Consider the following 15,161-nt stretch of genomic DNA (forward strand, 5'->3'; position numbering starts at 1 on the left):
ATTTTTGGCAGAAGGTAATATTTGGGAAAGAGGCCATATAATATTTTCTGATGTGTATATATATCAACTTTGAAACTGTCACCAACCTGGGATGCAATCCATAAAATAAATCACAGCACTGAAACTCCAGGCTACAAACTAGAGCACAATTTTATCAAATGATGTTGCTAAGCTAATTAACAGGTTTCTGAAATCTGCACACTGACCTGGATTTGGTGTTGCTGAGCATGACTATCATTATTGGTGTTTGTCTTTGTGTACTAGGGTTGTGTCGAGAGCACCATTTTGAGCTGTATAAGTAATATTGATGAGTACAGATCTGATGACAGAAATTGAAGAATTAGAACTGGAACATTAGAAGTTTATGGGCGAAGCTACTGGCTTGTAATTTCACAGGAAAATGAGTGAAGAAGACTTTCTTTAAAACCAAGAAAATGTTTAAAGCTGGAACAACAAAGCCAAATTTTAGTTACCTATTCACTGTATTTTAATTATAAACAGATTAAATTGTAGAATTTAATTGGCTGCAAATGCTGCCTGATGTTAATATATATTCAAAAACATAATTTGACTTACTTCTTTACCAAAAGTCAATTGTCCTACTAAGTGATATTCGAATGCACTATACATTGATCTCAAACATAATGAATACCTTGATTTTTATTTAAACGATCTGACTTTTAGCTATCAGAAGCCATCAGTTTCTGATATTGATCGAGACTGGAGCATTCCTGGCCATTGCTTCCATTGTTCAAGTAGCTTAAATGATGGACCAGAGTCCTATGTACAGAACACCACCAAGTTTTAACCAAATAGAAGTTGCAAAGATCAATTATCCACCATCAGTTGATGTCTAACTTGGGAACTTTAAGTAACTATAAATTCCTATGAATGGGTCAGTAGATGTACTTTAGCTTCAACTACCTGTATTTGGCTGTGTATTTCTTTCCAAACCTCCCACATGCCCTTCCCTGCTCTATAGAAAATGCTGACCCTGACTAGGGTGCTGGAGTAGCTATTCTTCGCATGTAAGCCTAGATACTGTTTCCAGATTATTTGGCCACAGCCAAACCTAATACGATTACACAATGTCTGAGCACATAATTTTCAGCAAGAATGTCCAAGAATGATGACGAGAATGAATTTCAGTTTTTCTCTATACAACTATCAACTGCAGCATGACCTGAGATCACGTATCTCGGAACAGAATGTGGATTAAACATTGGGCCGCTCTGCCCTGAATGGGTCAATAGTGTGTCTCTGTTTTAGAATCTCTAATTAATACTCCAGTCCATAAGGATAAGTTTCATGTAAGGTTAAGGATGACTGTTTTAGTGCATTTTTTTTCAAGGGCATGTCTTTCCTCTGTACTTATCAAGTGTCTTATTGTGTATTTCAGCTTGATCCTAGTATCTATGAGAGCCTGCAGAAGGAACGTGTTGAAGTTGGTGATGTGATTTACATTGAAGCAAACAGCGGGGCTGTGAAGGTAGAATTTCTAAATGGTTTCCAATCTGAAACTGAGGCCAAGTTGTTAACAAGGGACTAAATCTGTTAAATATTTACCTGTTGATTTCACCACAAGGTTAAAAGGGTATTCATCTGCCCTCTGTTGCTATTGTTCATTGGCGAGACAAAGTTCGTAATCGATCTCTGGTTTTTGCTTTGGAAAAAGTTCAGGCATTTTTGTTTTTTTTTAAAAAGAAGCATGAAAATGGGCAATAGGTAACAATGTCACATTCCTAACTAAAGAATATATGTGTGTTGGACATTTGATGAAGGTTGTGTGCTGGATTATCTGCATTGATTCTATAGCTCAATGCATGAGCATTAACTTCGCTAGAGTGCAGGCAAGAAGGCAAACTATAGATTTCAAGGACATAGCCAGTTAATTCCAGAAAAGAATAATGAAAAACCTGATCTTTATTGAAGGATATCAGGATGAGGACCCAATGGTTTGAAGTGGGTGGGAAAGAAAGTGTCTTTGAGTTCTTAACCGGTGCAAATGAAAAGTAAACTTCTGTTTACAACCAAATGTAGTATTTTAGCTATTGATCTTACGGTTCAGGTGGTTAAACCTATTTTACAGTCATCATTCCTTAGCTGCAGAAAATTATTATAATACAAAGAGAGGCTAATGAAAAGCAGAAGATTTTGATGCACTATAGCATTCCTAGTTATAAAGTTGTTCTTAAAAATTGCTTCCTTGATGGCATGTGATAATGGAATGAATAATCCAAAATCCCGGGTTCAATTTCTGGTCAGTACTGGTCTCAGGAAGGGAGTGTTTGGGGTGCTAAATTTAGCTTCAGTGCCTTTGGGAAAGAGACAAAGTTGTTGGCCAGAATTGTTGTCCTTGATTGCCATACAGTGATCCCTGTTGAAAAAATGCACATGTATGGATACAAATTGGCTTGACTGTGATGCATAACAATAAATATTCTTTGGACTTAGCATGTGAAAAATACTCAAAGGGATGGGACTTAGGGGCATATATTGTGGCAGGGATCAGTGTCTTTACAAGAGTGCAGGAAGGGAGAGAATTGGCAAAGAGAAAATTTAATAACCTAACTTGATTGCCTACTGTTTATTTTCAACATTATTTTTACTCTTTGTGTTACTCAAGTCATTCTCAAGGACCTTCAAATCATTAAGAAAATCTGCTGTACTCTTTATCAGGACAAGTTATCAGTTGCTGGGGCACCAGCTACAAAGACTTCAACATGTTCAGTGAACTGTAGTTAACGTTATCTGTAGCATCAGGTCCTTTAGTAAAAAGAGCAAATTTAGAGGTAGCATTATCTAAGGAGAAGAAGAAAGCTGACTTACTGGGAAGCTAACTTGTTTTGGCAAGGGTAAGGATGGGCAGGTGGGCTGGCTTTGCTTGCTAAATGTGAGCGAGAGAGTTGTAATGTGTTGACTAAAGCCTGTCAATGCTATAATTGTGTATTGGTGCCCTCCCCACTCCATTGTCTTTCTTTCAGCCTGAAGTCTGGCAGGTAAGCTGACAGCACACCTGTTTTATTCCTGCTTATCCTGGACTTTCTTCACAGAGGCAGGGCAGGTGTGATACGTACGCCACGGAATTTGACCTTGAAGCTGAAGAGTATGTTCCCCTGCCAAAGGGTGATGTCCATAAGAAGAAAGAGATCATACAGGATGTGACTCTGCATGATCTAGATGTAGCAAATGCAAGACCTCAGGTAATAAACAAGGCTTGTGACCCTTGATCACTTAACATAAAAGAGAATAGCGAACAAATGTTTGAACATGAAATCTGAAAATGCTTGCAGTGGCAAATACATTATTATTAAAATAGTACTGGAGTTAAATGCTTTAACTTGCACCTGTACTTTTTACATCAAAACACCACAGAAGTGCTCTCATGCAATTAACTTTTGTTAGATTTGTACTTTTTCATATCTTCTAATGGAGCAGCCTTTCTGCACTAGTAAGTTCTCCAAATGCTGCTAATGCAGTGAATGGTCAGTGAGGAATATGGGGCTTGGGAGCAGAAGAACACCATTTGGCCCTTTGATCTGATCCACTATTTCAATGTGATAATGTCTGATCTGGTCTTTACTTTGCTGTCCCATAGTCCTTCGCTCCTTTATATATCAAAAATCTGCCTTGAAAAACTTGAATGACTCCCACTGTTTTCTGAGGAATAAAGTTACACGTTTTGAAAAAAAGGTGACTAAGACAGTACACTGTAGACCAGACGTGGTCTCACCAAGGCACTTTACAACTGCAGCAAAATTTCCCTTATCCCGTTTCACTTGCATCAAAAAGGCAACATTCCACTTGCCTTCCTGATCACTTCCTGTACCTGCAAACATTTGGTAATTCGTGTACCAGTACAACCAGATCATCGTGTACCCCCAAGTTTTGCAATCTCTCTCCATTCAAGTAGTACACTTTTTCTGTTCTTGCAAAAATGGACATGTTCATGTTTTCTGAGATCATAAACTATCTGCCAAATTTTTGTCCATTTGCTTAATTTTTCTGAATCCATTTACAGACTTTCTACCTGCTCTTGACAATGTACACTCTTACTTAGCTTGGTAGCTAAATCTGCCAGTGACATCATATATTGGTCATCATCCACATCATGGATATAGATTGTGAAAAGATGATTCCCCAACTATGATCTTTGTCGCACTCTGTAGCTATAGCTTGCCGCCTCTTTAAAAAGACCCATTTATACTTATTCTCTGCTTCTGATTAGCTACTCAACCCTGAATACTCTTTCATCTTATCTGCTGCTGCTGTCTTCTGTTTGTTTACTCAGTCCCTTCCTGCCTCAAACTGCTCATCGTTGCCCAAATTCCTACTATCAATTACTTCCTTTTTTTCACTTTGATTTACCACATCTCTTACGTGATCCCTTATCCCACCATTTAATTTTACACATTCTCTACCACTTCTGTTATACAACTTACAAGAACACTGGTTGCAGCATGGCTCAGATGAAGCCTGACCCAAAGGTATAGCTCCCACTTTTCCCCGGTATTCTATGCTGGCTCAAAATCCTGGAACTCCATTCCTATACCTGGAGCCTTGTGTTCAGTTTTGAGGAGAAAGCAGGATCAGGCCATTTAGTTGGACCATCAGCCATGATCGTGATGAATGGCTCGAAGGGCCAAATGGCCTTATCCAGCTCCTATCTTCTATGTTTCTATGTTTCTTTATCTGAGGAAGGATGTTCTGGCTATGGACGGAGTGCAACGAAGGTTTACCAGACTGATTTCTGGAAGGCAGAACTAACGTATGAAGAGAGATTTGATCAAAAAACGAAGAGGGCTGTCATAGAAACCTATAAAATTCTATCAGGACTAGACAAGGTGAACACATGAAGAATGTTGCTGATGATTGAGGAATGCAGACCAGGGGTCCCATTCTAAATATATGGTGTAGGCCATTTAGGACAGCGATGAAGAGAAATTTGTTCACCCAGTGTGTGTTGAGCCTCTAGAATTCTTTGCCACAGAAAGCAATTGAGGTCAAAAGTTTAAAAAAGAAGGCACTTGAGGAAGTCCTTGCAGCTGAAAGTATAAAAGGTACAGGAAGAAAACGGCAACAGAATACTCAGCTGGATGATCAGCTATGATCATATTGAATAGCAGAGCAGGCTCCTATTTTCTATGTTTCTAGCAGCATTGTGGGTGTACCTATACCAAATGGACTGCAGCGGCTCAGGAATGCTCCATGCCACCACCTTCTCAAGGGCAAGTAGGGACAAGCAATGTATGCTAGCCCAGCCAGTGACACCCACATCCCATGAATGAAAGAATTTTTAAAAATTAGATGTTAAGAATATGGTGATTACCTGATATTCTAGCAAAACACTACATTACTTATGGGGTCAATACAGGAGGAACCACCAGATTTTGAGACTGTAAAGGGCAAGGGAATAGTTTAGTACATTGACAGTATTGTGGCAATTAAATGACCAAAGATGAGATAATTTGGAATACGGAAGTGTCTTAGAAGTAAATTGGACGATTCCTTTCCACTAGGACATGACAAAAGGATGGAGTTAGATGATACAAGTAAGAAATGCAGAGAAGTGGTCAAATTTGAGGTGCCCATGTTTATATAGAGGTTGAGGGAAGAATGTGGAGGAGAGAGTACAGTGATTTGAGATGGAAAGTGAAACCACCTAGGATTAAGGGTGTTGTGCAAAAGAATGGAATGAGAAAATCTTGGTAAGAAACTCCAGGTTGGGCTTGGGAAACAGTAGAGAATGGAAAAAGCATAAAATATAATGAGGTGCTCATTGGAGTCTTGATTAGGGAGAGGCCCTATTTAGGAGAGCTTAATAGCAGGGACGTTAGGCTGGAACTTTATAAAAGTCGCCCACAGCTAGAGTATTGTGTGCAGTTCTGGAAGCTAACCTTTTGGAGGGATATGACTGCACTGGAGAGAGTGCAGAGGAGATTTACCAGGATGTTGCCTAGGCTGGAGAGTTTTAGTTATAAAGAGATAGAATAGACTGGGGTTTTTTTGGGAGCAGAGAAAACTGAGAGGGAACATGATTGAGATGTATAAAACTATGATGGATGGAGAAAGGGTAGATAAGAAGGAGCATTTCCAATGGTGGAGGTTGAACTGTTAAGTGTATACTAATCTTATGCAGTGCACTTTCAAATTGTTGTTTGGACAACATGTGTAAAGGTAATCTTGCTTCACCAATTATTTTTTCAGATTTTCAGTTTGTGAATTTTACCTTTTTATCTCTGCAGTAAATATTCCACATTCAAGTCCACATTTGGGCATGACAACGGGATCTATCTAGACTAAATTGACTTTCATTCTTTAACTTCTGTTCATCCAGGGAGGTCAAGACATCCTGTCCATGATGGGTCAGCTAATGAAACCAAAGAAAACCGAAATTACAGGTATTTCTCCCAGCAAATGTTAAATGCTGCACTAGGCTTAAGCATGCAGTTCTGGAGATCCAAATGCACTTTCTTCCTGACCATTTGATTACAGTGCCCTTTTGTTTTTTTTAAGGTTTCAGATGGGCATGCAATCCACCAATTGACATCTTGCAGATCTGATAAAAGCTTAAAAACAGGAGTCTCTTGATTGTGCTTTTTATGTTTAAACAGTATTTTTAAAAGCTACTAAATCTAAATGCCCTTTATTCTGACAGTAATTTGTTGTGCGTTTTAACAGTGCACACTATCCCCAGATTTATTGTTTTCTTCAGCATGTTATGGTAATTTTCATTTTTTAATGTTTTAATGCAGAAATGTGGGCTGTTGAGAAAAGGCCAAGAATTGATAGAAATTCTGTGTTTAGCTAGGCCATGTTAATGTGAAATGATTTGTATTTTAGTAGATTGTCAGAAAATTAGGAGCACATTTTTCAGATTTATATTTCTTTTCAAATCAGAGGTATATATGTACCAGTTGCTATGCCCATTAGCAGCTGAGGGCAAGCTGAAGGCTGTTTAGCCCATCGAAGCTTGTCATCTAACATTTTGAATGCCTCAAGTCTTTGACAGTATTATCTTAATGAGTAGGGTATAGAAAACCTTTCACTCTCAGTAAAGAATTATTAATATCAATTTTAAATGTACTTTGTGCTAATTTAAATTTACACCCTACTGCTCTGACTTGCTTTGAAGTAATATTAGAATCATGGAAGTTACAGAACAGAGCATCACTGATCCTCTTGCATCTGTGGCAACGTTAGCATTTCAACTGAAGCAATCTCCTCTAATAACTTTTCCCTGTACTGTTTTATTCTCTTCCTTTATAAATATTTATCTACTTCTCTTTTTAGATATGTCATAGATTCTTCTTCAGTAACCACTTGTGATAAAGTTTTTCATGATCTACTATTATGCTTCTAACTTTCCTCTTTCCAATAATTTTATGCATTCTTTTAATATCTTGTATGCCTAGATGAGGTGACCCCATAACCACCTCTTGTCTGTAGAATTTCAGCTTCTCCAATCTCTCTTCATAACCTATCTCTTTGTTTTTGGGATAAGTCTAAATGGTCTCCAGAACCTCTTTGCCATTGCACAAATGGTGGCTGATAGCAAGTCCTGCTGCTGACCACAGTACCTATTTTCAATACGGTGGTGGGTAAAGGCAGAGGTGGACTGCATTTCACACGTGTGGATTCCCCAAAGGCAGCTAACCAAATAAATCAGCAGCTGCTTTTGGGAAATGCACATGTCCATCAGGTCTGAGCTTTGTATGCCCATTTGGACGTCCACGGTCATCACCATTTGCCTTTGGCTCTGAGCACTCACATAATGTGTTCCACTTGCTCCTCCTCGCCCTCTGTCTGCAGCTAAATAATACAACTTTCCAACTCTCTTCCCTCTGAAGAAGTCATATTGGACTCAACGCTAATTCTGGTCCTCTCTCCACAAACGCTGCCAGACCTGAGTTTCTCTAGCCCTTTCTGTTTTTGTTTCAGATTTCCAGCACCTGCGGTATTTTACTTTTATATAGATGTTGAATTTGCACCATGAATTAGAATAAATGGAAGTATGTAATTCAAGAAATATAAATGTAATAACTTTTTAATGAATCTGTATTTTTTCCAACATGAACTATACAATAGAAACTTAAAACTTCTACATGGGCAAAGGGTGGTGGTTTGGGGGAGTATTTTGGCATTAGTTGGTGTTAGGTTGGCACAGGGACTATGAACTAGAATGGGGGATTTGTCAAGGGATGTATGTTGAAATGGAAGATATGAGAGTTATAGAGTTGGACAGGGCTGTTGTAGATTGCCATAGGGTCCATAGTGGAGCATTGGCAGACATGAATGTAGGATGGGCACCGGGGCTTAGGCTAGCAGGATGAAGGGTACAGGACATGAGGGAGCAAAGATGGGACATGGGGAGTGAGAGTGATGAAGGGATCCTTACTTGAGAAAGGATGTGCTGGCATTGGAGGAGTTGCAGAGGAGGTTCACTAGATTGATTCCAGAGTTGAGAGGATTGGATTATGAGGAGAGATCGAGTAGACTGGGTAAAAACTGTGGATACTGTAAATCAGGAACAAAAACAGAAGTTGCTGGAAAAGCTCGGCGGATCTGGCAGCATCTGTGAAGAAAAATCAGTTAACATTTCCGGTCGGTGACCCTTCCTCAGAACGGAGGAACACTGGACCCAAAACATTAACTGATTTTTCTTCACAGATGCCGCCAGACCTGCTGCACTTTTCCAGCAACTTCTGTTTTTGTTCTTGAGTAGACTGGGACTATACTCATTGGAATTTAGAAAAGTGAGGGGTGATCTAATAGAAACATATAAAATTATGAAGGAAATAGATAAGATGGAAGCAGAGAGGTTGTTTCCACTGGTGAATGAAACTAGAACTAGGGGGCACAGCCTCAAAATAAGGGGAGCAGATTTAAGATTGAGTTGAGGAGGAACTTCTTCACCCAAAGGGTTGTGAATCTGTGGAATTCCCTGTCCAGTGAAGCAGTTGAGGCTACCTCATTGAATGCTTTTAAGGCAAACATAGATTTTTGAACAGTAAAGGAATTAAGGGTTATGGTGAGCGGGTGGGTAAATGGAGCTGAGTCCGTGAAAAGATCAGCCATGATCATGATGAATGGCGGAGCAGGCTCAACAGGCCAGATGGCCCACTCCTGCTGCTGTTTCTTGTGCTCCTTATAGGCTTTGTTTTTAGTTTTTTAAAACTTCAGTTCAGTGTCAGAGAACTGAGGCAGGCTTCTTGACCAGCTTGCCTCCATTCTTGTCTTGAGATCATCTGGCTTGACCTCAGGGGAAAGCCTGCCATCTGAACTAAGATCCCAACTTCTAGTGCATTTTCTTTCGGGTTGGGTTTGCAGAGGAGGGCATTGTCGTGACTGTGTCTTCCTAATTCTAGAACAAAGATCCAACCCCATATTTCCCTTCTTTTCTGCTTCACACACTCTAGTCTCCCTTTTCAAGCATTGTCACCAAAATTGAATACAGTTGTTCCAGTTATAGTGTGACTTGTGCCTTCTGTGCCAAATTGTTTTCTACATTTTCCAACCTCTAAATATCTGAAGGGAGAATGAACAAAGATGAGGAGTAAGTGCAGGAGTGGCAAGGTGTGAATCACCCTTGATGGCCAGCATGGACAATGTGGGTCAAATAGCCTTCATATGTTCATAGAATCTAAGGTGTGGAAACAGGCCCTTTGGCCCATCAAGTCCACACTGATCCTCAAGGCATCACATCCAGACCCATCGCTGTACCCTTTCCCGGTTACCTACCTAATCTACACATCTCTGAACACTATAGGCAATTTAGCATGGCCAGTCCACCTAGCCTGCACATCTTTGGACTGTGGGAGGAAACCAGAGCACCTGGTGGAAACCCACAAAGGAGAATGCGCAGACTCCACACAGACAGTCACCCAAGGGTGGAATCGAACGCCGGGTCCCTGGCGCTGTGAGGCAGCAGTGCTAACCACTGAGCCACCGTGCCGCATTCTGTCTTGATTCTGTGATTCATTCTACATGAACAATGGCAGCAGTGTATACCATGTGCAAGATGCACTGCAGGAACATGCCAAGCCTCCTTGACGGGTATTTTCCAAATCCACATGGAAATAAGAGGACAGCAAATATACAGGAACACCACCACTGAAAAAATTTCCTTCCAAGCCATGCATCATTCTAACTTGGAACTATATCACCATTCATTTGTTGCTGGGTCAAAATGCAGCACCGCCCTTCCCAACAGCATTTGGGTTGTACCAATGCCAGGTGGACTGCAACAGGTCAAGAAATACTCACCATTGCCTTCTCAACTGCAACTGAGGTTGAGTAATAAATGCTGGTCTTGCCTGCAATGCCTGCATTTGCATAAGACCATAAGTAATAGGAGCAGGAGTAGACCATTCAGCCCCACTCTGTGCTCTACCATTCAATGAGATCACAGCTGATCCAACATTCATGTCTACTTTCCTGCCCTTTCCATGTTAACCCTTGATTCCCCTACTCATCAAGAATCTATCTCTGCCTTAAACATACACCAGGACTCTGACCCCACAGCTCTCTGTGGTAAGGAGTTCCAAAGACACTGAATCCTGAAAGAAGGAATTCCTCCTCCTTGCAGAGGAGGCAATGCTTAGTGGTATTATCGCTGGACTGTTAATCCAGAGACCCAGATAACGTTCTGGAGACCTCGGTTCGAATCCTGCCACAGCAGATGGTGGAATTTGAATTCAATAAATATCTGGAATTAAGAGTCCAGTGATGACCATGAATCCATTGTTGATTGTCAGGAAAAACCCATCTGGTTCACTGATGTCCTTTTAGAGAAGGAAACTGCCATCCTTACCTGGCCCACATGTAACTCCAGACCCACAGCAATGTGGTTGTTCTTAATGCCCTCTGGGCAATTAGGGATAGGCAATAAATGCTGCCTAGCATCCTGTGAATGAATAAAGAAACAAAAAAATTGGTGCCTGTGAAAGCAAAAACAAAAATATTCTCAGCATTGTAAATCCTCAGTGTACGTTCTGCAAACTTGTTATTTATCCAATGTTCTATTTGCTTTTTTTAAACTTGCTTCTGCATGTTAGCTGTACGTAAAGGTGACAGATTTAATTTTGTTTCCAGATGCCTTTACATTTGTTTATTAGCTCTCGTCGCTTCATTATTTACGATTTTATTTCACAGAATCCCTACAGTGTGGAAACAGGCCCATCGGCCCAGCAAGTCCACACCGACCCTCAGAGCATCCCACCCAGACCCATCCCCTGTCACCCACCTAATCTACATATCCCTGAACACAATTTAGCACAGCCAATCCACCTAGCCTGCACATCTTTGGATTGTGGGAGGAAACCGGAGCACCCGGAGAAAACCCATGCAGACACGGGGAGAATGTATGGAGTTTGCACAGACAGTCGCCCGAGGGTGGAATTGAACCCGGGTCCCTGGTGCTGTGAGGCAGCAGTGCTAACCACTGAGCCACCGTGCCGCCCTTATCAATAATATGTTGATAATTTTGTCGTCTGATCTACCAAAAGTTTTCATTTGTCGCTATTGATCTTCATTTGCAATTTGATGGTTCTGTTAAACAAACAACCTAAGTGTTTCTGAAAGGAATTGGTTCATCTTCCAGTCCTATAGCTCAGCCTTCAATTACAACCAGCCCAAATCCAGTTATTGCCTCTGTATCCAAGATGAGCTCTGCACCAAGCACTGTAATGGAGCGTACTTGTTTATTTCATACTCTAATCCCAGTTCCATGTTCTGCCCTGCGTTCTCATGGAGTTTACTTTTATTGAAAAATTTGACAGTTTTCAGTAGCTTTCTGAATATCCAAATGAAGAGTACTGTGAGAAGTTCTGCTAATATTTTGGCGAATTTAAGCCTGATACATTGCAGTGTGTTTTCTGTCAGAATAGTAAAGTGCCTGTACCCAGAGGGTAGATGGGTATCCTCCAAAAATATTTGAGTGATTATATGAGCCACAAGCTAATCCTCTCTGTTTTCATTCCCTATCAGTGGCCCTGTGTGGGAATTTCTGGTATCGCAAAGATTGATACCCTGCTGTATTTGGGTTCATGAGCTGGAACCCAAATCCTTGCAATCGGTGTACATCCTTTTCACTTCAGCGTTTCTGTTTTCCTCTCTGTTTCACTTTTACAGTTTTTGCCCTTCTGAGCTTCAAGACCATTGTTTCTTTTGTATTATGTTGCCGTGTCACCTTGGTGCATTAGTCTCGTTAACAAATTGCTCATACATAGAGGGTACTGAAGCCCTGCATTTCTGCTGAAACCCAATCTCTCTACCAGTTCACTTTGACAATAGTTATTGAATGTGAATCTGGATGTAGTCTTATTGTTTACCTTCTGATTGCCCAAAGGAGTAGTAACTCGATTAATGGAATATGAAAATCTTTAAGTCTGTGTTTTAGTACCACACTCTGTAGTTCATTTATCTGTTTAAATTGCGGTGGCAGTTATAGTATAACGTCCATCATGGGACCTGCAGAGGTGAATTGGTGATGTGCGTGACTTTTACCCTGTCTGGAGATGCTCATGACCCTTTGTGTGTTAGTATGATTCATTATTCTGAAGAAAACCTTTTTTGAATTATTTTTGACCTTCTAAAATAAAATAATAACTTCTTAATTGCAGACAAACTGAGAGGTGAGATTAACAAGGTTGTTAACAAATACATCGATCAAGGCATTGCTGAGCTGGTTCCAGGAGTTCTCTTCATTGACGAAGTTCCTATGCTTGACATAGAATGTTTCACTTACCTGCACCGAGCACTTGAGTCCAGCATTGCTCCCATCGTTATTTTTGCTACAAATCGAGGAAACTGTGTTGTTAGGTAAGATAATTGTGGAATTCAAAATGTATTGTCATTCCCTCCTCATGGATCTCTTGGTGCAGTGGCGGAAATATGTTTTTTTTATCTTCATATATGCACATCTACGTTGATTTATCTATATATCAGTCTATTCATGATAGGATTAAAATATAAACATATGTGTTTGAATCAACAGACAAAAGATTATAGTTTGAGATTTGGATCCCCTCTTACAAGGACATTTGAGGACAGCTGTTCAATTTACTACTGCACCTGATTTGGCCTTCAAATGCTCTAGGAATTAGCTCCAACTTCCCTAACTGGTAGTATAGTTCATGTATTGAACGCTCTGGGTGAATAATTCTCGAAGTCTGGCTTCGAATTGTCATTTCATAATTTGAACTATGCACCCTTGTCCTCTTGTCACAGTTTAGATACAAAAACATAAATATAGGACCAGGAGCAGGCCATTCAGCCCATCGAGCCTGCTCCGCCATTCAATATGATCATGGCTGACCATCCAACTCAGTACTCTGTTCTTGCTTTCTCTCTACGTCCTTCGATCCCTTGAGCTTTATCAATCACCTTCTTTCAAACATTGAAAATTTTGACCTCAACTACTTTCTGTGGCAGAAAATTTCACAGGCTCACCACTCTCTGGTTGAAGGAATTTCGCCTCATCTCAGTCCTAAATGATCTACCCTATATCCTTAGATTGTGACACTTGGATCCCTGGTTCTAGACTCCCCAGTCATTGCAACATCATTCCTACATTTACTCTGTCTATTCCTGTTAGTATTTTATAGGGTTCTATGAGATTCCCCCTCATTCTTCTAAACTCCAATGAATATAGAATCATAGAGGTATACAGCACGGACACCAACTCTTCGGTCCAATATCCTGCTGACCAATATCCTAAAGTAATCTAGTCTCGTTTGCCAGCATTTGGCTCATATCCTCTAAACCTTCCTATTCACGTACCCATCCAGATACCTTTTAAATGTTGTAATTGTACTAGCCTCCACCACTTCCTCTGGCAACTCATTCCATACACACACCACCCTCAGTGTGAAAAAGTTGCCCCTTAGGTCCCTTTTTAAATCTTTCCCTTCTCCCGTTAAACCTATGCCTTCTAGTTTTGGACTCATAGTCCTAACCAATCCAGCCTCTCTTCAAATGTCAGTCCTGCTATCCTAGGAATCGGCCTCGTAAACCTTCATTGCAGTCCTTCACCAGCCAAAACATCTTTCCTTAGATAAGGAGACCAAACCTGCACACACTAGGTGTGGTCCCGTCAGGGTTCTGTACTATTACAGCAAGACATCCCTGCTCCTGTACTCGAATCCCCTCCCTATGAAGCCTGTGAACAAAGCACATGCCTTGTTCACCACTTGATGCACCTGCATGCTGACTTTCAGCAACTGATATACAAGGACACCCAGGTCTCACTGCAGTTCCCTCCTTTCCAATCTATTGACATTCAGACAATTCGCCTTCCTGTTTTTGCTACCAATATGGATAATCTTACATTTATCCACATTATACTGCATCTGCATGCATTTGCACACTCACTCAACTTACCCCAGTAAAAGTGAAACATCTCTGCATCCTCCTGCACTCACCCTCCTACCTAGAAGAAGAACTTATGAAAAAACTATTTCATACCAATTTAGATAATTAGTTTCCAATGACGAATGATCAATCATGGGATTATTCTGAGGAAATTGGATGAGGGGGAGTGAGGAAACTCTGATGGGATACTTGCAGGTTTGAATACTATAAATAACACTTGAATATTTTGGAATAGACAGAGAGTATAGTAAGAAGGCAGTCAGGTGAAAAGGAGATTATCCTTAAAGGATGGATGTATTGGTCTAAATAACTTTTTCTCATCTTGAGCATCAACCTTATGAGGGGAACGTGTAATTTTATTGGCAGAGGATTCCAAGAGTTGATTCCCAGTGTTCTTATGTGACTTTCTACTTGCAGTCATCAGCAATCCCTTGGAAGCTATTATTAATGCACACCCTACAAATTCAAGTTGTAAAGCAAAATTAAAGAGGGAGAAAGGTACAGTTGTAAAGCCTGTCATCACCTCACACTGTCTCCCAGTGTTTAACACAGTTGGATGAGGTTTTGAAGTGCAGGATTTTATGCGGGCAGACACGGTAGCACCCTACAAGCAGCAAAAACACAAGTCTGAACTTGCTTGTGTGCAGTTTTAGTTGATCGATGAATATTAGAGAGCTAGTAGGAACTGCAGATGCTGGAGAATCTGAGATAACAAGGTGTAGAGCTGGATGAACACAGCAGGTCAAGCAGCATCAGAGGAGCAGGAAAGCTGATGTTTTGGGCCTAGA

At 40.5% G+C, this 15,161-nt stretch overlaps 1 protein-coding gene across 1 annotated transcript in view; it reads left to right on the top strand.

Moving 5' to 3' along the window:
- ruvbl1 (RuvB-like AAA ATPase 1) overlaps positions 1–15,161 on the top strand; it is a 63,227-nt gene that overhangs the window by 16,160 nt on the left and 31,906 nt on the right. Inside the window, exons 5-8 of the mRNA XM_048606236.1 lie at positions 1,400–1,489; positions 3,054–3,203; positions 6,338–6,401; positions 12,624–12,822. Of these exons, the coding sequence (XP_048462193.1) occupies positions 1,400–1,489; positions 3,054–3,203; positions 6,338–6,401; positions 12,624–12,822 (503 nt within the window). The remainder of the gene's footprint in view (positions 1–1,399; positions 1,490–3,053; positions 3,204–6,337; positions 6,402–12,623; positions 12,823–15,161) is intronic.

Source organism: Rhincodon typus, chromosome 16 (assembly GCF_021869965.1).
Source record: "Rhincodon typus isolate 14 chromosome 16, sRhiTyp1.1, whole genome shotgun sequence".
NCBI lineage: Eukaryota > Metazoa > Chordata > Chondrichthyes > Orectolobiformes > Rhincodontidae > Rhincodon > Rhincodon typus.